Source organism: Peromyscus maniculatus, chromosome 4, assembly GCF_049852395.1.
Source record: "Peromyscus maniculatus bairdii isolate BWxNUB_F1_BW_parent chromosome 4, HU_Pman_BW_mat_3.1, whole genome shotgun sequence".
Classification (NCBI taxonomy): domain Eukaryota; kingdom Metazoa; phylum Chordata; class Mammalia; order Rodentia; family Cricetidae; genus Peromyscus; species Peromyscus maniculatus.
Genome location: NC_134855.1, coordinates 159,002,372 through 159,021,245, shown reverse-complemented (window position 1 = coordinate 159,021,245; position 18,874 = coordinate 159,002,372). Strand labels below are relative to the sequence as shown.

General features: G+C 52.8%; 2 protein-coding genes across 11 annotated transcripts; both read left to right on the top strand.

Moving 5' to 3' along the window:
• Window positions 1-1,509: 1,509 nt before the first annotated feature.
• On the top strand, window positions 1,510-5,725 carry Samd10 (sterile alpha motif domain containing 10). The gene is made up of 5 exons (XM_006994586.4): window positions 1,510-1,744; window positions 3,234-3,415; window positions 3,496-3,667; window positions 4,013-4,153; window positions 4,313-5,725. Exons 1-5 carry the CDS (start codon window positions 1,654-1,656, stop codon window positions 4,333-4,335), a joined length of 609 nt encoding a protein of 202 aa, XP_006994648.1. The 5' UTR covers window positions 1,510-1,653; the 3' UTR covers window positions 4,336-5,725.
• A 2,375-nt stretch (window positions 5,726-8,100) lies between these two features.
• On the top strand, window positions 8,101-18,783 carry Znf512b (zinc finger protein 512B). 10 transcript variants are annotated; one of them, XM_076571430.1, is made up of 17 exons: window positions 8,101-8,244; window positions 9,943-10,068; window positions 10,323-10,465; window positions 10,758-10,886; window positions 10,980-11,566; window positions 11,665-11,891; window positions 11,991-12,062; window positions 12,150-12,335; window positions 12,431-12,555; window positions 12,650-12,742; window positions 12,883-12,981; window positions 13,060-13,230; window positions 13,543-13,737; window positions 13,991-14,092; window positions 14,432-14,494; window positions 15,038-15,136; window positions 15,785-18,783. In XM_076571430.1, the coding sequence occupies exons 2-17, from the start codon at window positions 9,945-9,947 to the stop codon at window positions 16,034-16,036; spliced, it is 2,667 nt and encodes an 888-aa protein (XP_076427545.1). In that variant the 5' UTR covers window positions 8,101-8,244; window positions 9,943-9,944; the 3' UTR covers window positions 16,037-18,783. The 10 variants fall into 10 exon arrangements, with proteins under 10 accessions (XP_076427545.1, XP_076427542.1, XP_076427546.1 ...); XM_076571431.1 differs by having other exon boundaries at window positions 8,103-8,244; window positions 12,150-12,296; XM_076571427.1 differs by having other exon boundaries at window positions 10,758-11,566.
• Window positions 18,784-18,874: the final 91 nt, after the last annotated feature.

Sequence of the window (18,874 nt, the reverse complement as noted above, 5' to 3'; positions counted from 1 at the left end):
CCGTCCTAGCCTTAGAAGACTGATTCAGCGAACATGGCCAAGACTTCCGACTTGTCTAGCAGTACTGTGTGGCCACAGACAGTCGAGACTGCGTGCACCTTGCAACTGCTGCTCTGCGCGCTCAGTGTTCAGAGCCGGGACCTTCCCCCTTCCGCGCCGTCCCACACCCGTGCGCCTTCTGAGAACAAGTGCGAGAACCTGCGTCACAAGCTTGGGAATGATTGTGTGCCCAGTGGCTAGAGTGGACGCGCACCACTATACTCTACACGGATATTTTCTGCCTGTATGCAGCTCTACCTGCAAAACAATGCCAGTCCCACCTGTTGGGTAATAAGAGCCTCAGGTCATGAGTCAGGCTGTACTGGGCAATAACCCTAAGCTATAAAGAATTGCTTAGCCCCAGGAATTGTGGGCTCTACCTGCAGAAACAATATGCCAGGGGTATGGAAAACAACCCTGCCCCCAGTTAAATCACAAAAATAGCTGTAACTTGGTAGCTACTAAGTGTGTGGGTGGGTGTGGGTGTGTCCGTGTTCCAGCCCCTCTATATGCACTCCCCTTTCAACCGGTAGAAAGGTTGGGGTTGCTCAGTGTTTCAATAAAGCAGTTTCAACCTGTCTGCCTCTCTACCTCACTTTTCTTACACCACCCACACCTGGGGAGAGCACCAGGCTCTAGGACAGGCAGGAAAAACTGCAAGTTGCTGCGGCCTATACTCTATGCTGGACCAGGCCACCAGACTTGTGCGTCCAATGCCTTTCCATGGGGTATTGAAGCAAACAACCATTCTGGGCTCTCCAGACAAGGTTTTAGGGAGGAATAGGATTGAGTCTGAACACCGAACCCTTGGAAACTGAGCTTGATTCAGTGGCTCAACCGAGAGGCGTAGTACTGCCTGGAGTTCAAAGCATAGTGGCCTGTAGGCAAGAGTCAGCTAGTGTCTCTGGGAAGTGGGTCTGAGATAAGAGAATGCTTCAGTAAAGAATGAGCAAGTGGGACTGGAGATACAGCTCAGTGATTAAGAGTACTTCTCATTTTTTTGCAGAGGACATAGGTTCATCCACATGGCAGCTCACAGTTGACCCTAACCCCAGTGCCAGGGGATCCAATGTCCGCTTCTGGGCACCAGGTATGAGAATGGTGTTCAGACGTATACATTCGAGCAAAACATTCATAAAATTTAAAAAGGGGATGAATAAGTTAGTACACACGGGTATTTGGGAGAGATTGATCCGGCCCTTGGCTGGACAGGGTAAGTAAAAGGCCACAGGTGTGATTAGGACCCCCACCACTACTACACCGAGGGGATCGGCAGTTCCTCGCTTGCCAACTGCAAAGACCCTCCAGTACGTTGCAGGAGAGGCTGGTCCGCAGAGTCGCACCCAGGTGCGCAAGGACGCCTTTTGCCCTGGCGGACACCCTTAGCATACGCAGCCCCGCGCGCCGCCGATACACCTCCGAGCTCCCGGAGCGCGCCTTGCGCCCAGGGCTGGGCGGCAGGTGCTTTGCCGCGCAGACTCCCGGGCCGCGGGGACCGGCTTGGGCTCGGCTGGCTCCGGCGGGTGGGGACGCGGTGCGCGTTGCCCATCGGCCGCACTGGCCCCCTGGTACGCCGCGAGGGGCGTGTACCCAAGCCGCGCACTGGCGGGCTCCATGTTCACCGAGCTGAGGTCAAAGCTGAGCCCCCCGCGAGCTCGCGCCGGGGCTGTGCGTACAGGCTTCGGGGAGCGCCCGGATGTGGACGGTGAGCTGGGATGGACCCAGGAGCAGGAAGGAATATCGTGGGCGGTGGGGTAGGAGCGGGAGGAGTACCGGGGCCCAAGGAGAGTACTGGGGCTGGACTCAGAGGGTTTCCGGGGGCGGCCACCGAGGGGAAGTCTTTGTCCAGCATTACGGGGCAGGAGGACTGGAAGGAGTGCGGCGATCAGTCTCAGGCCTTGGCTTGGGGTGGGGATGACTGGCAGAAGCTTCTTCACTAAGCTGACACCACACTCTGATCACCCTTTACTTCACACAGAGAAAATCCTCCCCAAGCCCTAACGTTGGGGCCGAGGCATATAATTCAGAGGTTGAGGTTGGGAAAGACAGACCCTGGCCCGGTGCCCAGAGGAAATAGGCGGGGCCTGGGCAGCCCTGGCAGGTGCAACTGGCTAGAGCTAAGATGTTGAACTGGTTTCCCCCTTATGAGGTGCATCCTAGCCCTAGTCCAGGGAAGGCCCTGCAAAGCCCTCAGACTACAGTGCCTATTCCCTGGACCTTGCTCCTCACTTAGAATAAGTCTTAAAGTACTACAGGCTACCCTCTGAGTGGTGGCCACACACTTCTTAAGCCCACTTTCTTTCTTCTTTGGCTTGCAGGCACACATAGAATTATCTGTCCGTATGCAGTGCTTATGGGTGCTTTCTATGTGCCAAGACCTGGCAAGCCTTAGGGATCCAGACATAGGTCGTCCCCAGACTCATGTCAGCAGTAATTCCTGTAAATGACTCTAAAACTAACTTAACAAGTGCAATGAATTAGTGGGGGGAAGAAGGTCCCCAGTACAACTGTACTGACCAGTCCATTCCTACCTGACACCCTATTCACACTGGTTGTTCTGAGGTAGGCCCTGCAGAAGCCACACAGAAGGGAAATCAAGCATGTGTCCGGGAAGTTCCTGTTGTCAGCTTCCCCAAAGTGTTTTTTTTTTTTTTTTTTTTTTTTTTTTTTTTTTTTTGGTCTTTTGAGACAGGGTTTCTCTGTGTAGCTTTGGAGCCTGTCCTGGAATTTGCTTTGTAGACCAGGCTGGCCTCGAACTCACAGAGATTCACTTGCCTCTGCCTCCTGAGGGCTGAGATTAAAGGCATGCCTGGCCAAGTTCAAACTTTTTGTCAATGAATCATACTTAGTGACTGTTGAAGACATAGATGTGTGTATACACTCTGGTCTTGAATGACATGTGGGAGGCTTATGTGCCAGCCCAAGGCAAGGGCAAAGCAAGTCAAGGCAGCCCTGAAGACGGCTCCCCTGACCTGACTATAGGGAGGTGCATCCTCCAATCTAAGCACACTTGGGGGTAGAGTGTGAGCTATCAGCTGATAAAGGCATGTCTACTTTATCTTCTGAAAGAAGTCTTCAAGATAACTCTTGAAAATTACCCACTCCTTGGTAGAAAGAAGATTTACTTTTCAGGAAGTGGTTCACAAGGGAGGAGCCTGCCCCTAACCACTCTGACTAGGAATCCCTGCATACAGCCACTGCCCATTTCAGCTTCTGCCAGACCCTCCTAGAGCACACAGTATCAGCTGAGAACATACCCTGCCACCTGCCTCGGACACCAGGCACCAGCCTCACCTGGCATGACTCCCGTAGCCAGAGGGCATCCAGCAGCAGGCCAGTCAAGCTTCTTCAGCAACCAGGCTCAGAGACACCCCAGGTACCTACCCTGCCTAATCTTAGCCCTTGCCTTCAATTTTTATGGCCTTCATTCTACTGACCTTACCTCCCTACCTGCAGGCTCGGCTGTATTCTGATCACTATGGCTTGTACCATACAAGCCCTTCACTGGGTGGCCTGACAAGGCCAGTGGTCTTGTGGAGCCAGCAGGACGTTTGCAAGTGGCTCAAGAAGCATTGTCCTCACAACTACCTCGTCTATGTCGAGGCCTTCTCCCAGCATGCCATCACTGGTATGGTTGGTCATGGGTTAGGGAGGACCAGGATGCTCAAGAGAGCCTCCACCTCACTCAGTCAGCCTTGTCTTCACTTGTATCCTCCAGAGTGAGCCTCCTTTCTGTACCTCTGCTGTTTGTGTCTCTCCCTCTCTGCCTCTCCCAGTCTCTCTGCTCTGTCTTTTGATGTTTCTTTGATTGGCCTCTATCTTTTGATCAATCTTGTCTTTCTCTGCCTTTCTCCCTTTAAAAATCCCTACTCTACTTTCTTAGTCTTTGGTGGGTTGTTGGTTTGTTTTTGGAGAGTCTTATTATGTGGCCTATCTACTTTGCCTCACTGCCTTCTTCCTTCTCTCTTCCTAGGCCGAGCCCTGCTTCGACTGAATGCAGATAAGCTGCAGAGAATGGGGTTGACCCAAGAGGCCCAGAGGCAGGAGGTGCTGCAGCAGGTACTGCACCTGCAGGTGCGCGAGGAGGGGCGGAGCCTGCAGCTGCTCAGCCAAGGTTAGTAGCAGGGACCTAGAGTACCACCGGGTTAGGGGAAGGGACTAGGCTGAGGGTGTAAGATGACTATTCTGACCATAGAAGAGTGGCTGGGGGCATCTGGTAAGGACCATCCTGGGGTGTGCAAAAATCCAACTCTCCCTCCTATCCATCCTACAGCTTCCTTCGGAAACATGTCCTAGCTGCTGCTTAGACTTGGACCCCAGACCCCAACACTGTGACCAGAGCCCACAGCCAAGGATGAGGCAGAGCTGGCCCTACAGCCCCTTTGGATCCTAGTGGCTAAACCTAGCCCAGTGAACAGGGAGGGGCAGGACTACCACCTCCAGGTTCCTCTGGAGAGGCACTATAGGTTCTGCCCTGTGGCTGGGTGGGTGGTCGCTGCCTGCTTGAAGACCCTTCTTCTGGGATCCAAGCCCAGGTCCACCCCCTGGTGCTGCTGGCAGCAAACAGGGCAGCTGCCTGGAGTGAGAGTGGGGTTTGAATGTCCCCAGACTCCCAGGGAGTCTGTTTATTTATGCTCCCTCCAACATGTGACCATCCCCCATCTTCTGAGTCATGAGTCCCCCCTCCCCTTAAGTCTTTTAATTCTGTTTTCCCCAGGCACCTCCAGGTCAGCTACACAGCGGGACAAGCTTGCTTGGCTCTCTTTCTGGTGTATCCCTTCCCTAACCCTCTCAGAGTACAGCAGGTTCAACCTGTTGTCCACAGTGATGGTCATCAGCCCAGCTAGGTATCAGGCCATGTGCTTCACTCAGTGGTTACGAAACTTCAGCTTACCCTATCCACTCGCGTGATCTGAAGTTGAAAGGGGTCCAAGATGCTCAAGCTCCAAAGCTAGTATGTGGCACAACACGGACTCCAGAGCTGCACAGGCGACTCCATTCACAGCCCACCAGTTCAGCAATGTTCTCAACCTTACCTTTGAAGAAGTCTTGCTCTTAAGCATCTTCCCTATTCCCTGGCTCTTAGAGACCATCTTGAAGAAACGTGTGTGTGTGTGTGTGTGTGTGTGTGTGTGTGTGTGTGTGTGTGTACACCTCTGTGGCTCTCCCAAGAAAATCTGTATTTATAATTTAATTATGTAGGGCTGTTCCTCTCATGTGTCACCAGATACCTGAACAACCCTCCCTTGGGTATTTGGGGGCTGGTGCTGCCAAGAAGGACAGTGAGGATGCCCCTGGCAGCTCACTCGCACTCTGCCCTCTACTAACTTTCCCAGGGACTCTAAAATCTCAGGGACAGTTGAGGCTCAGCCTCCAGTCCCCTTTGTGTGCCAGAAGCTGGCCTCAATTCAAGGTTGCTCATTACAGTTAATTTGGGCCACTGACCTGGCATCTCCCATCCTGTATGCCCTCTACCCATGGAAGGACCACCTTGTTGTGTCTGCCTGCCTTTAGAGTCCCCCAGTCCTTGTTCCTGCAACCAGAGGGCTCTCTCTGCCTTCTTTCTCCTCCCTCTGTCTTTTCTACCCTATGCTCCTGTCCTGTCTTCCTTGGTTTTTGGTCACTTTTTTTATACTCTGACCAGAAAAAAAAAAAAATCAGAAATAAATCTGGTTCTCAAATGCCACCAGTGTTGGATCTCTGAGGAGCAAAGGGGTGTTTAGGACAATGTCTACAGGTAGAACCACTAGAGGGCAATAGTGTTGCATTCTGGAGACACTACTTGGTAACTCCAAGACCCCAGGGCAAACAAGATCTTAGGTAGAGATCCTGAGGATGTTACCCCAGTTGGGACACAAAAGCCCTGACATACTCAGAACAACAGCTGGGTACATGGAATGAGGCTGTCTGGAGCTGCTCTAACAATGGATTCCTTTGGTTCATGGTCTGGGAGTGTAGCTCAATAATATTGAACATGGTTTGTGACCCAGAGCTAGGTTTGATCCTCAGCACAGAAACAGAAACAGAGGTCCTCTAAAAGTACAGAAGAATCCTTATCTATTTTACTTGCTAATGGCCAGTGTATTCCTGGGCTCAAGGCTACATCATTAATCTATTTCTGTGATCATCCTCTTCTGGCTCTTACATATCTCCTTTATACTTAGAGTCCATTTGGGTGATCCAGATAGATCTCAAGAACTTTAGTCATACCTACAAAGACCTGTTTTTCCAAATAAAATATCACTGCAGGTTCAGGAATTTATCTGTTGGGGCTCACTTTTCAGCCAGGCCCTGACATACATAGCTCATGAAGCACACACCCTGAACATAGCAATCAGACATACAAATAGGAACACAGGGCCATAAGCCACAAACACAGTGATACCACAACACACAGACATGCCTGACTACATACAAACACACTTGCATATTTGACCAGACACAATGATACCTACAAAGATATATAACAACATCCCCATATGCACAGATATAATTACCCAAGCACATAAATACTAATGCACAATCCCCCACCACTAATACAAATACACAAGACATAGCATACTACATGGTGCACATAGCACACTGCATTGCAAAATGACGACACCTAGACACACACAAAAGCCAGTTGCAGGGAGGTGGGACTAGAGAGATGACACAGTGGTTAGGAACACTTGCTGCTCTTGTAGAGTTGAGTTCCCAGCACCCACTTCAGGCAGCTCACAACTGCCGTAACTCCAGCTTCAGAGTATCTGATGCCCTCTTCTGGACTCTATGCGCGCGCACACACACACACACACACACACACACACACACACACACACAAATGTTTAAAAACTCAGCCCTTTTAAATCCTGACACATAGTTACACGTGGATGTGCATAACCTGAATATCCTACACATCCTACATGCCCTAACATCTAGTTACCTGAATACTGACACACAGGCAAGCATCAATCTTACCTAGAACAGGACATGCAGGTATGCCATGACATTGTGATGCCTACACATGTCTGCCACCTGACACACATGGTCACTTAGACACACACCAACCTGTGGGCACTGGCATTGTGAACACTCAGATTTATATAGGGAAAGCTGATGACCTTGAGTGTACCTCAGTCTGCACACTGACCCCTACCAACATTCTGGTGTTCCACACCCTGGTGGAATGGCAAGAGGTGTCAAGCGCCTTTAATCCCAGCATGTGGGAGGCAGAAGCAGGTAGATCTCTGAGTTTGATGCCAGCCTTGTCTACAAAGTGAGTTCCAGGCTAGCCAGTGGCTACACAGTGAGACCCTGTTTCAGAAAACAGAGAGGGGCCCAGGATGACAGTGGTTTCCAAATGAAAGCCCAATTTTCTTCTCTTCCCTCCCGAATGCTTAGCTCCTCACTAGGAGATGGAGGTTGTGAACAATCCCTGGGCCTCCTGTGGAGCTCCAGGCTCTTCAACTCTACCTCCTTGCCAGCCAGCTTCTCCTCCCCAGTCTGCCAAAAGAGAATTTATTCCTCTCTGCTTCATTCATTCCTAAATCCTGTGGGTTGGGATGTCATTACTCCCAGATCTGACACTAGCAGCCCAGGCTCTGGGCCAGAGAAGCTAGGTACTGGCCACTGGTCTAGGACCACTGTTCATAATGATGGGAGTTGATTCAATAGTAATTCCAATAAAGCCCAATAGTCTTACAGTGTCTAGATTGACTAAGGTGGCCACAGGGACAGTTAGAGACTGGGCACGCCCTGTCAGTCTATGATCGGAGGTCTATTACGGCAGCCTTCCTTCATAGGATCTACTTCAGCAAGCGCAACCAGTCAGGTTGCTTACTCTGTGAGACAGGGTCTGGGGTCGTGTCCAGAGTTCCGGACATGCCTCAGTTTACTGGACTGTCCACAAAGCGACTCCTGCCCTAGGCACTCGTGACAGGCCTGGAGAGAAGTACCACCAAGGATACTGATCTCACAGCCTCAAGAAGCAGGCAGGCCCCACCGGCCCCTTCCCCGCAGCGGCTGCCGCGTGAATACCGCGAGAGTTCGCCCCCTCCCCCCCCCAGCAGTAAAACTGTCAAAGGTGGGAGGGGCGGGAGCGCGCATGTGCGCAGCACGGCGCGCAGTGTGCGCCGCCCGGACCCCGCGCCCCGCGCCCCGCGCCCCGGCCCGGCCCCGGCTCCGGCTCCGGCCTGGCCCGGCCGCACTCGTTGGGCGCTACAGGTAAGCGCCGGCCTTGCTCGCCCTACCGCGGCCCCGGCGCCATCCCGCGCCCCGCACCAGCTGTGTGCCCAGCCTGCCTCCCCGCCGCGCCCGGACCCGCGCCGCGCCGCGCCCCGCTCCCCGCGCCGGCGCTGTCCTCCCGCCTCCTCCTTCTCCAGAAAAAGTCGCCATTTTGGTTCACTGCCTTCGCCCCCCCGCGGTCGGCGCTTCCGGGCCAGGCTGCAGCCCGTGTCCGGCCTCAGGTGACAGGTGGGTGGCCACGGGCCTTCAGGTGCTCCTCTTGGCAGCGCTGGCCACGCCAGGCGAGTGGCCTGAGTCCGCGGAGGCGCCCTCTTCTCTGGAGGCTACAAGCGAGATCCTGGGGACCCCAGGTGGTGGAGGGATTTTCCTCCTACTCTGGCGACCGTGCTTTACCCCTAACTCTGATCTCTGCCCAGGCACTGAAAGACTGGAAGGGTGTAGCAGGCCCTTTACGCGTGGCCTCAAATGTTATCAGGATTCTGGATGACCCGTTTCCTTCTGAAGCTACAAAGCGAGGACACCCAGAGAACTTTGGTTGATTTAAGACCCTCCCTCCCCTAGGCCCAGGATGGGGTGTTGCCCTTGGCGGTGGACAGTGACTGTCCTGACCTCTAACCTGAGTGCTCCTGGATATAGCAGCCCCTACACATCCCCTCTGATTGGAGTTGATCAAAAACTGTCAAGCTCACCGGCTTGAACCTTGCTCTTTGGTACCGCCCCCTTCTGTGGTTTTGGGCCTCTGAGAGGCCTCTACATGGCTATGCTCAGGGCCCCCCTCAGTTTTCAGGGTATGAGATGTCCCAAGCAGAATAGATCCCTGGAGCCCTCACCCCCGCCCCCAGTATGCTTTGTGGCTTCAGCCTGGCAGGCTCTGGAGCTTGGGCCAGTATTGGCCATAACTTATTTAGCTGAAGTGGGTTCCTAGGCAAGGAACCAAGAAGTTGGGAATAGCAGAAATGGTGGCCTGCTAGCCTGTGGTGGCTCAGGGACTGAACCAGTGCTTCCATCTGGGTGGAGGGGCCCTGACTACACAGAAGGCTGAGAAGACAGGCAGGTAGGATGGCTGAGCAAGCATGGGGACCAAAATGGAGTTCCAGGGGGGTCTTAACTTTGCCCACAAGAGATGGATGCATGTGGTGAGGAAGTGGCCTTCAACACCCACATTGGCTTTCTTCTGTGTCCATGCAGAGGTCGTCAAGGGTGCCCATCTGGGTAAGTTAGTATCACATGTTATCTGGATGGGCAGGGGCCAGGGACCTGAGGAGAAGGTGTCCCTGAGGCATCATGGTGTGGCTGCCAGCAACCATTACTGTTGTTAATTGTCCCCCAAGAGGGATATTGTCAATCTCCTTCCTATTGCATAGGCCTTTTCTGAACACAGGCTCCACCTGATCCTTTGCACACTGTGGTACTATGTGTCTAGATGAGGGTGAGGTGAGTGTGTCAAATGTAGCAAGAGTTTCAACTCTTTCCACACTGTTCATGCCTTCTGGGTTATTTGGAGAGACCTTGTCTGTGCAAACCCCCTTCCCTGAGTTAGAAGTCTCCATTACTTTTTGATGTGATAGATAAAGGAGGCCAAGGCTAGAGAGGCCTATTGTGGGCCTCTAGGATAGCCCCAGTGAAAGTCCTGGGTTGGGCCCATTCAGTTCATAGATCTGTGCACTTGCTCTATAGAGATGACTGAATCCTTCTGTGTTGGAGGAGGCCGCCGGCTTCAAGGGTCCAGCAAAAGTGGATCTGGAAAGGGTGGCAGCCGGAAGGAGGTCCAGCTTCCCATGTTGCAGGACCCACCAAAGCTGGGTGAGGAGCTAGAGCAGAAATCAATTCTAGAAGATACAGATAGCCAGTAGTAGAGTAGGCTACCTTTTGGGGTATCCTGACGACCTTCATGGGGTGGAGATTATTAGACAGCCTGAGGCTTAGGCTCTTGTCTTAGGTTAACTATAGCCCCTGGGCCTTGGTATGGGTAAAGTAAGACTTGGTCTGGGCTTGCTGCCCCTTGGGGGTTGGTGATGTTATGCAGCCACTGAGCCTTGCTGTCTCCTGTGCTGCAGGTATGCCAGTGGTCCACAGTGGACATACAGTCCCTAGCCAGGCCTCACTCTGCTTTGACCCCGGAAACACTGCCAGTGACAGGACAGAAGGGAAGAAAAAAGGGAGGCCGAAAGCTGAGAACCACGCTCTCCGAGATATTCCTGTGAGCTCTCTTGGGGGATGAGGAGCTCATACTATTCAGCCTGTGAAGGCCACAGCCCTTCCCTTACCTGCCCTGTACACATCCTATGCCAGCTTGTTTCAGCATGTGGCTTAGGGCCCTTACATCTGACGGTTATAAGGTCCCAGTGGGCTATGTTGGTAGTCCACAGCATAGATCTGCAGCATGGCTTGAATACTTGCTCTGCTCTTGAGATTAAAGGGCTCATTTGGTTTCGGGGAGCTTTGAGTCTGGGTAGCTGCAGGTCAGCAGCTTGGCCTTTTTCTCTGTCCAGCTCTCCCTGATGAACCAGTGGAAAGATGAATTCAAGGCACACTCAAGGGTGAAGTGTCCAAACTCAGGGTGCTGGCTAGAGTTCCCCAGCATCTACGGGCTCAAGTACCACTATCAGCGGTGCCAAGGGGTAAGGGGCTGTGGGTCGGGGAAGAGGAGGCCTGGGAGTGCATCTGGGCAGAGGCCCCCGGGGCCCCATCCCACACCTACCCTCCCTGCCCAGGGTGCTATCTCAGATAGGCTGGCCTTCCCTTGCCCCTTCTGCGAGGCCGCATTCACCTCCAAGACCCAGCTGGAGAAGCACCGGATTTGGAATCACATGGACCATCCCCTGCCTGCCCCTAAGCCTGGCCCAGTCAGCCGACCGGTCACCATCAACCGGCCTGTTGGGGTCAGCAAGCCCATCGGAGTGAGCAAACCTGTTACTGTTGGCAAACCAGTGGGAGTCAGCAAACCCATTGGCATCAGTAAGCCAGTCACAGTCAGCAGGCCTATGCCAGTCACCAAGCCTGTCACAGTCAGTAGGCCCATGCCAGTCGCTAGGCCTGTGCCAGTCACCAAGCCCATCCCAATCACCAAACCTGTGCCACTCACCAAACACATGCCGGTCACCAAGCTTGTGACAGTTACAAAACCTGTGCCACTCACCAAGCCAGTACCAGTCAGCAGGCCCATTGTGGTCAGCAAGCCAGTGCCGGTCAGCAGGCCCATTGCCATCAGCAGACACACACCACCCTGCAAAATGGTATTGCTGACCAAATCTGAGAACAAAACACCTCGTGCTACAGGCAAGAACAGCAATAAAAAAAGGTACAGGAAGTCATTTTGGGTGGTAAGTTGTCAGATGTGCCTGGGGGGTGAGAGGGCCACTGGGTTCGCCTGGACCTCACCTTACCTGCCACTTGCAGGGCTGCAGAGAGTTTGGACACCTGCCCCATCCTGCCCAAGCAGGCAAGGCCAGAGAATGGAGAGTATGGCCCATCCACCATGGGCCAGAGTGTGACTTTCCAGCTGGGTACAGATCCCAGCAACAGCTCCCTACTGCCAGGAAGTAGGCCTTTAATGGGCAAAGAGGCACTTCAGCCTGCAGACCCAACGTCCCAGCCAGAGGAGGACCCAGAGCGCACAAAGCACAGTAAGATAAGAGCACTGGGAAACTGGCCGTGATGGGCTCTGGCCTTTAAATGGTTATGTGACCAGAATCTTGGCACTCATTTTCTCTCCCCTGAGTCAGGAAGGAAACAGAAAACACCCAAGAAATTCACAGGGGAGCAGCCATCTATCTCAGGGACCTTTGGGCTCAAAGGTAAGACCCCAGCTAGTTGGAGACCTCTGGGACTAAGTATGTTAGTATTTAGTCCATATGTCTTATCCACATTGTGTATACACACAGGCCTGGCCAAAGCTGAGGACAAGGCCCGAGTTCATCGCTCCAAGAAACAAGAAGGATCAGGCTCTGAGGAAGTGCGGAAGAAGGTGCTGGCCACCCCTGTCACTGTCAGCAAGGAGGCACCAGCTCCTGTGGCCCACCCAGCCCCAGGTGGGGGCTGCCTGGCAGGACCCAGGACAGGTCTCCATGGTGGGCTGGATCCTGTAGCAAAGGCATGGGGGCTGCCCCTGGAGTCCAGGGCATTCAGGAGCCCCACAAGCCTGAGGCCTGGCCCTGCCTCACAGGTGGCCCTGAGGAGCAGTGGCAGCGAGCCATCCATGAACGGGGGGAGGCTGTCTGCCCCACCTGCAATGTGGTTACCCGGAAGACCCTCGTGGGGCTCAAAAAACACATGGAAGTATGTCATAAGGTAAGCCTCCTGCCCCCGCCCCTACCCCCCAAGGTACTGGGAGGGAAGATCCCCTGACTTTGATGGATTTCTCATAGTTAGGCCATGTCTACAGTTGCAGGAAGCACTCAAATGCCAGCACTGCCGGAAACAGTTCAAGTCCAAGGCTGGTCTCAATTACCACACCATGGCTGAACACAGTGCCAAGGTATGCTGCCTGACCCCCAGCTCCCTCTCTAGCCCTGACTGCTGACCTCTCATTCCACTACTGCTCCTCTATGCTTGATTTTGGATCTGTGGCCCTAAACTCCTGACTGGCATCAGGTCTGAGGCTTGCTCTGTCTTCAGCCCACTGATGCTGAGGCCTCTGAAGGGGGAGAACAGGAGGAGCGAGAGAGGCTTCGAAAGGTGCTGAAGCAGATGGGACGCCTACGTTGCCCCCAGGAGGTCTGTGTTAAGCCATATGGGGGAGTTTAGGACTTGGGCTGGATGATTGCTTACCTGGTCTCTGACCTGGATCCCCAGGGCTGCGGAGCCGCCTTCTCCAGCCTCATGGGTTATCAGTATCACCAGCGGCGCTGTGGGAAGCCAGCATGTGAGGTAGACAGTCCCTCCTTTCCCTGTACCCACTGTGGCAAGACTTACCGATCCAAGGCTGGCCATGACTATCATGTGCGTTCAGAGCATACAGCCCCGGTGAGTGACCTATAATCTACCATGTCCATCCTCTAGTGGCCTGTGTTGTGTCATGCATGTATTTGTGAGTTCATGTGCTCCCTGATAGGTGTAATCCCCGCCTTTAGTGATCCATAGTCTTGTGTGTCCTAAGAGGAAGGATGGGAGCCTGGTGCACGCACTAGTGTCTTGTTTTTCTTGTGTCTATATCTCCCACGATGTGCATGCAGAGACCACAAATGGCCTAGAACTCATGCCAACTCTAACTCCTAGTCTCTGGATGCCTTCCTTCTCCATGGCTTATACTGGCCTCTGTGTATCCTTGCCACCTAGCCCCCTGAGGAGCCCACAGACAAAATCCCTGAGGCTGAGGACCTGCTTGGAGTAGAACGGACCCCAAGTGGTCGCATCCGTCGCACATCGGCCCAGGTTGCCGTGTTCCATCTACAGGAGATTGCAGAGGATGAGCTGGCCCGTGACTGGACCAAACGGCGCATGAAGGATGACCTTGTGCCTGAGACTGCACGGGTGAGTGGCCCATCTAAGGGATGGGCAGGATCTTGGCCCTTGGTCATTCCCTAATTGCTCCCCCAACTTCTTGGTCTCTGACCAGGACAGGCCTCATTTAATTCCCCTGTGGCAGCCATGTTCTTGTAATCTTGGCCATCTACTAACCCCATCTGTGAAGGGGTCATGAGCCTGCTGCAGAAGCACATGCATTGTGTCAAAGCAGCATGTACCTCAGCCTGAAGCTTACCTGGTGCTGTGCCTGGCTTTGCAGCTCAACTATACTCGGCCAGGCCTCCCTACACTTAACCCTCAGCTGCTGGAGGCATGGAAGAATGAAGTCAAGGAGAAAGGCCATGTGAACTGTCCCAATGATGTAAGCTGGGACCGGCATATAGTGGGAGTGGGGTGTTGGGGCTCTAGGATAGAAGGCTTGGGTTTGGCCATTCAGGTAACAGTAGAGGTTAAGACAGTGAGTGTCCTATTGGGAAGTAACCATCTTTAGTGTGGCCAGCCTATCTTTGACCCTGCGTTCCTGTAGATACCGTGTCAACAAAAGGGACTTCAACCTGGGGACCTATCTACCCACTCTGCCCAAATCCAGGGCTCTGGGGACCTGCCCTCAGAGAAGCCCCAGAGTGCTCTGGGGTTGAGGGTGGGTGTCCCTGTATGGGGTTGTGGGAGGGCTTCCTCCACAGCTGTCTCCTGCCTGCAGTGCTGTGAAGCCATCTACTCCAGTGTGTCCGGCCTCAAGGCCCATCTTGCCAGCTGCAGCAAGGTCAGTTCTGGGATTATCCCCATGGCTAGGTGGGGCACTGGGCACTCCCAGCTCTCTCTTACCAAGGGTTTACCCGTATAGGTGTAAGACCCCTACCCTTCCACTTCATATGATCTCACAGACTAATAGGTACTCAACAGGTGGCCCAGAATCGTTCTCTGTTCCCTACACTAGTCGTTTGGTTCCAAATCCTGCCCTGGAGTCTCCTTATCTTATGTAATATAAGTGTTCATCCTGACCTGAGCAGAGGGCACACTTGGCTTGAGATGAGGACATTCATCAAAAGACTATGACCTATCCCTACAGCACCTGCCTCATCCTACCCTTCTCTTATTTCCTACTCCTATAGCAGGGATGGCTTAATACTTCTATTGCAGGGTAATGTTTCCCTAAACCTACCATTGACACACATCCTAGAAGACAGTGCAGCTTCTTTCTGGCTGACCCCAGTCCTAACCTTTTAGCAGCAGGATAAGGGCTTGGACCAGATGTGGGTGCTTTGAATCTTCCGAAGGTTGGGTACTGGACCACTGTGCATTGCAGGGGGACCACCTGGTGGGGAAGTACCGCTGCCTGCTATGTCCCAAAGAGTTCAGCTCTGAGAGCGGTGTCAAGTATCACATCCTTAAGACCCATGCAGAGGTATGAAAGTTATCTTCTGAAAAGAATAAAAAAAAAGAAAAAAAAAAAAAAAAAAAAAAAAGAAAGTTATCTTCTGGGCTTACAGACCTGGAGACTGGCCTTAGGGATGGGTGGTGGAAAACAGGTGGTTCAGATGGTGTACACTGAAAAATCTGGTGTTATCTTCTCAAAATACAGTTCATATCTCCTGAAGTGTCAAGAGCATGGGGTGATACATCTTGAAGAAAAAAGAAAAAGCAAAAAGAATAGTCTGGGGTTCCCCAGCTTGGTACCCAGCCACTGAGTGGAGCCTACCGAGGCAGGGGAAACCCTGTCTTCTGCCACTTCCTAGCAGTTGCATGCCCGACCAAAAAATAGTTTAGGTGGGTTGGAAAAATGTGTCAGTGGTTAAGAGTACTTTCTGCTCTTCCAGAGGATCTAAGTTTGTTTCTCAACAACTATGTCAAGAGGCTCACAACTGTCCATAGCTCCGGCTCCCTGGCCTTGGCCTCCATAGGCACCTGCACTCACATGCACATACCCACATGCAGACACACACACCAAAAAAAGAAAAAACAATAAAAATTAAAAAAAAAAATTAATGAAAGAGCTGGGCCTATAGCTTTGGATCAAGGTCCCCAGTCTTGATTGCAAGTTTTCTCTCCCTAGAATTGGTTCCGGACCTCAGCTGACCCACCTCCCAAACACAAGAGCCAGAACTCCTTGATGCCTAGGAAAGAGAAGAAGAAAAGTCTGTCGGGAGGAAAGAAGCGGGGCCGTAAGCCCAAGGAACGGGCCCCTGAGGAGCCAGCATCTAAGCTGCCACCAAACAGGGATGACTGGCCCCCAGGAGGCAGGGACAAGGGGGCCCGAGGCTCTACTGGGAAGAAGGCTGGAGCTGGGAAGGCACCTGAAAAGTGAGCCTAGTGGGCAGGGCCTAGCCACCATGCCCAACTTTGTCCAGATTAGGGGAGCCAGTTCCAGACCTGTCCTCCACCTCCACACACATACCCATCTGTCCAGAGGGTTGGCAAACCACTCTGATCTCCCTGAAAGTGGTCCTTCCTCTGTTTAGGCTGCCTCATGTGGCTAGGTGGGGCTCCCCAGGAGTGCCAGGGGCAGCAGCAAAAGTGCAATAGGCTGGGGGCCCAGCCATCCCTACAAGGACTTTCTTGGGCCTGGCAAAATCTAGAGCTTTGGTGCCATGGGGCATGAAGTGTGCTTGAACAGCCAAATGGCCCCTATCTCCACCTCCCTCTGGCCCAGTAGGGTCCCCACTCTGACTCCCTCAAGGCTCAGACATTCCTGGTGACCCATAATTGTGGGCTGATGAGGCACCTGAGCAGCCTGGCTGCCATCACTTAGGCCTCACCTCCACCCAACACTGGATCTCCAGTAACTCCCAGCTACCTCCCAGGACAGACCCTGTCTAGCTACTGCCATGCTGCCCTGACAGCCACCCACCCATCTGTCCTCTTGCATCCACTTATGACCCCCTTGCTTCTGTTTTCTACCTCTCTGGGCCTACTCCCCTCCTCTGTCATTTCTGCTGTGTTTCAGGCCTCACCCTACTGACAGGTGTGGTCATGGTAGAGTATGTAGCCTTCCAGGCAAGGAAAGAATTCTGTCTGTTCTACCTTCAGGGAGGCCCAGACCCATAGCTACCAACCTGAGAGCAAAGGACTAGAATGCTCCACCTCCAGCCTTTAGTTTCTGATCTTGTTGGCACCCTGAGGCATGCCTCCCTGGGACCACAGCCATGTGAAGCAGAGGCTGGCCAGAAGGAGCCTCTAGCCCAGGAGTAGCGCCTATGAGAGACTGCTTATGTCTGCCATGCTAGGTGGGCCCATAAACCAAGTTCCATGGAAGCCCTCTTTTTTTTCCCCCTGCTTTAACTGCTTTCAGTATCTAGTGGCAGTCAGTCATTGATACAGAAACTAAAGGATAGTGAAAGATGGGGTCTCAGCCAGTGTAGTGGCTCTAGGCTGGGTCCCACCCCTTTAGGGGCCCTGAGGATAACAGGGTCTGCAGGTTGGGCAAGGCCTGGAAGAGAGATCTGGCCTCCTTCCTGGTTCTACTTTCTAACCCTAACCACCACTCTGTGAGCCACACCAGAAGAAGGCTGGAGGGGGTGAGAACAGGCTTTTCCCAGTGTGGGTAGGGGTGGACTTGAGTCCTCTGCTTCTGATCCTGGACGATGTGAATTTTGATATTTGCCTGTGTGTGTCTCCTGGATGTTGTTGATGGCAGTCTTGTTGCTGTGACAAGTAGCAACCTTTTTTAAAATTCTGGGGTTTTTTTTTTTGTTTGTTTGTTTTTTCTTTTTTATACAAAACTCAACAATTTTATGTTTTGGTGCTAAGGGTTACCTGGTGCCGAAGGTAGAGCTGGGCTGTAGTACTGACTGGCACCTGCCCCCTAATCTCAGGGGGAGGAGTTCCAAGGAGATTTGGGATGGAGTCTTTTATACACTCCTATCTAGGAAAGCTCTGACTCTAGGCAACCCTGGCGTGATATGCTGGGGGTATTGAATGGACTCTTCAATTCCTACACACCTTTGACATGATCAGAGGGTGGTCACAGAGGTGGGTAAAATCCAGTGTCAAAGGTCAAAGGGTAGGCTGGGGCTTTTGGGTGGTGGTGTGCAATTGCAGAAGGGAATGGGGCCCAAGTGTACTTTCACAACACCTCTGTGGGGTGTGACCATCCACCTCAGCCTCTCAGGTACTTGGCACTTGAAGGAAGAAGTAGGACCTGGGTTTTGCTGGGGGTTGAGTTTCCAGGACATGCCTCAAAACCTTGATATGGGACTTGGGGTTCTGGTCACTTGATGTTTAGCACTTTAACTCCTTTGTCTTTGAGGTGGGTGGGGGGCAGCTGTCAAAGGCGGCAGTTGGATAGGTACCAGCTGGTGGTGGCTGGTAAGGGGTTTTGGCAAGCTAATCTGTAAAACTCTTCTAAGGTAGTAAGGCCCTCCCTGGGCAGGGTTCATTAGTCTGCCCACCTTCCTACTCTGGCCCAAAGGTGACTACCAGCCTACACAGACCCTCAGAGGGACCATCATGGCAGATCTCCAGGAGGTGGTGGGCTTGGACTTAGAGGCCCAAACAAACCCTGGGTCCTTGGCAAAATGCAAAAGTCAGGGTCTCTACAGATCTACCTCTGGCTCAGCGCTTGCCCTGCCCTAAAAAACAGAAAAGTGCCAAGGGCAGACATTTCATGCAGAACCAGGGTGCACTTTATGTTCCTGCACAGGCAGATATTGGTGCCTCCTGGGGGCTTTGGGGCCTTCCTGTCTCCATAGTGGTTCTGAGGGGAGAGTCATTCCTGCGTCCCCTGTTGGGTAGAACCCAGGCCCTTTGCCCTGGAGGCCTGGTTTCCCAGGTCACCCCTCATACCTGACTGCAGCGCCTCCTAAACTTTGGGTTCCTTGGTTTGGTTTTAATACAGTTCTCATTACACAAGTGCATTTCTGGCTATCACTTGTAACCATAGATATACATGCATATATATTCTATCTACAAAGTGTTTTATTTGCAAGATGTTTTTGAGGTGAGCGTGGGTCCTGCCCGCCTTGTGTTCATCTGTCCCCATCCTCATACCCTGGCCCAGAGTGGTGCGGTGGTGGGCCGTCAATTGTATGTATTAAAATTACTGTATCAAATAAATGTTTATTGATTTTTTTTTCCAAGGGCTTTTGTGCGGTTGAGTTTGTGTTGAGGCGCAGGCCCTTCCTTAGGCTTGCCGCATGGCCTTGTG

What these genes read in the sequence shown, in the direction of transcription:
- Znf512b (XM_076571427.1), top strand. Translation starts at nt 9,945, where the DNA reads ATGACTGAATCCTTCTGTGTTGGAGGAGGCCGCCGGCTTCAAGGGTCC. An exon ending in GCCTACGTTGCCCCCAGGAG is followed by an intron (nt 12,982 to 13,059) that starts GTCTGTGTTAAG and finishes CTGGATCCCCAG; the next exon opens with GGCTGCGGAGCCGCCTTCTC. An exon ending in ATCTTGCCAGCTGCAGCAAG is followed by an intron (nt 14,495 to 15,037) that starts GTCAGTTCTGGG and finishes TGTGCATTGCAG; the next exon opens with GGGGACCACCTGGTGGGGAA.
- Samd10 (XM_006994586.4), top strand. Translation starts at nt 1,654, where the DNA reads ATGTTCACCGAGCTGAGGTCAAAGCTGAGCCCCCCGCGAGCTCGCGCC. An exon ending in GGAGCGCCCGGATGTGGACG is followed by an intron (nt 1,745 to 3,233) that starts GTGAGCTGGGAT and finishes CCCTGCATACAG; the next exon opens with CCACTGCCCATTTCAGCTTC. An exon ending in CAGGCTCAGAGACACCCCAG is followed by an intron (nt 3,416 to 3,495) that starts GTACCTACCCTG and finishes CCCTACCTGCAG; the next exon opens with GCTCGGCTGTATTCTGATCA.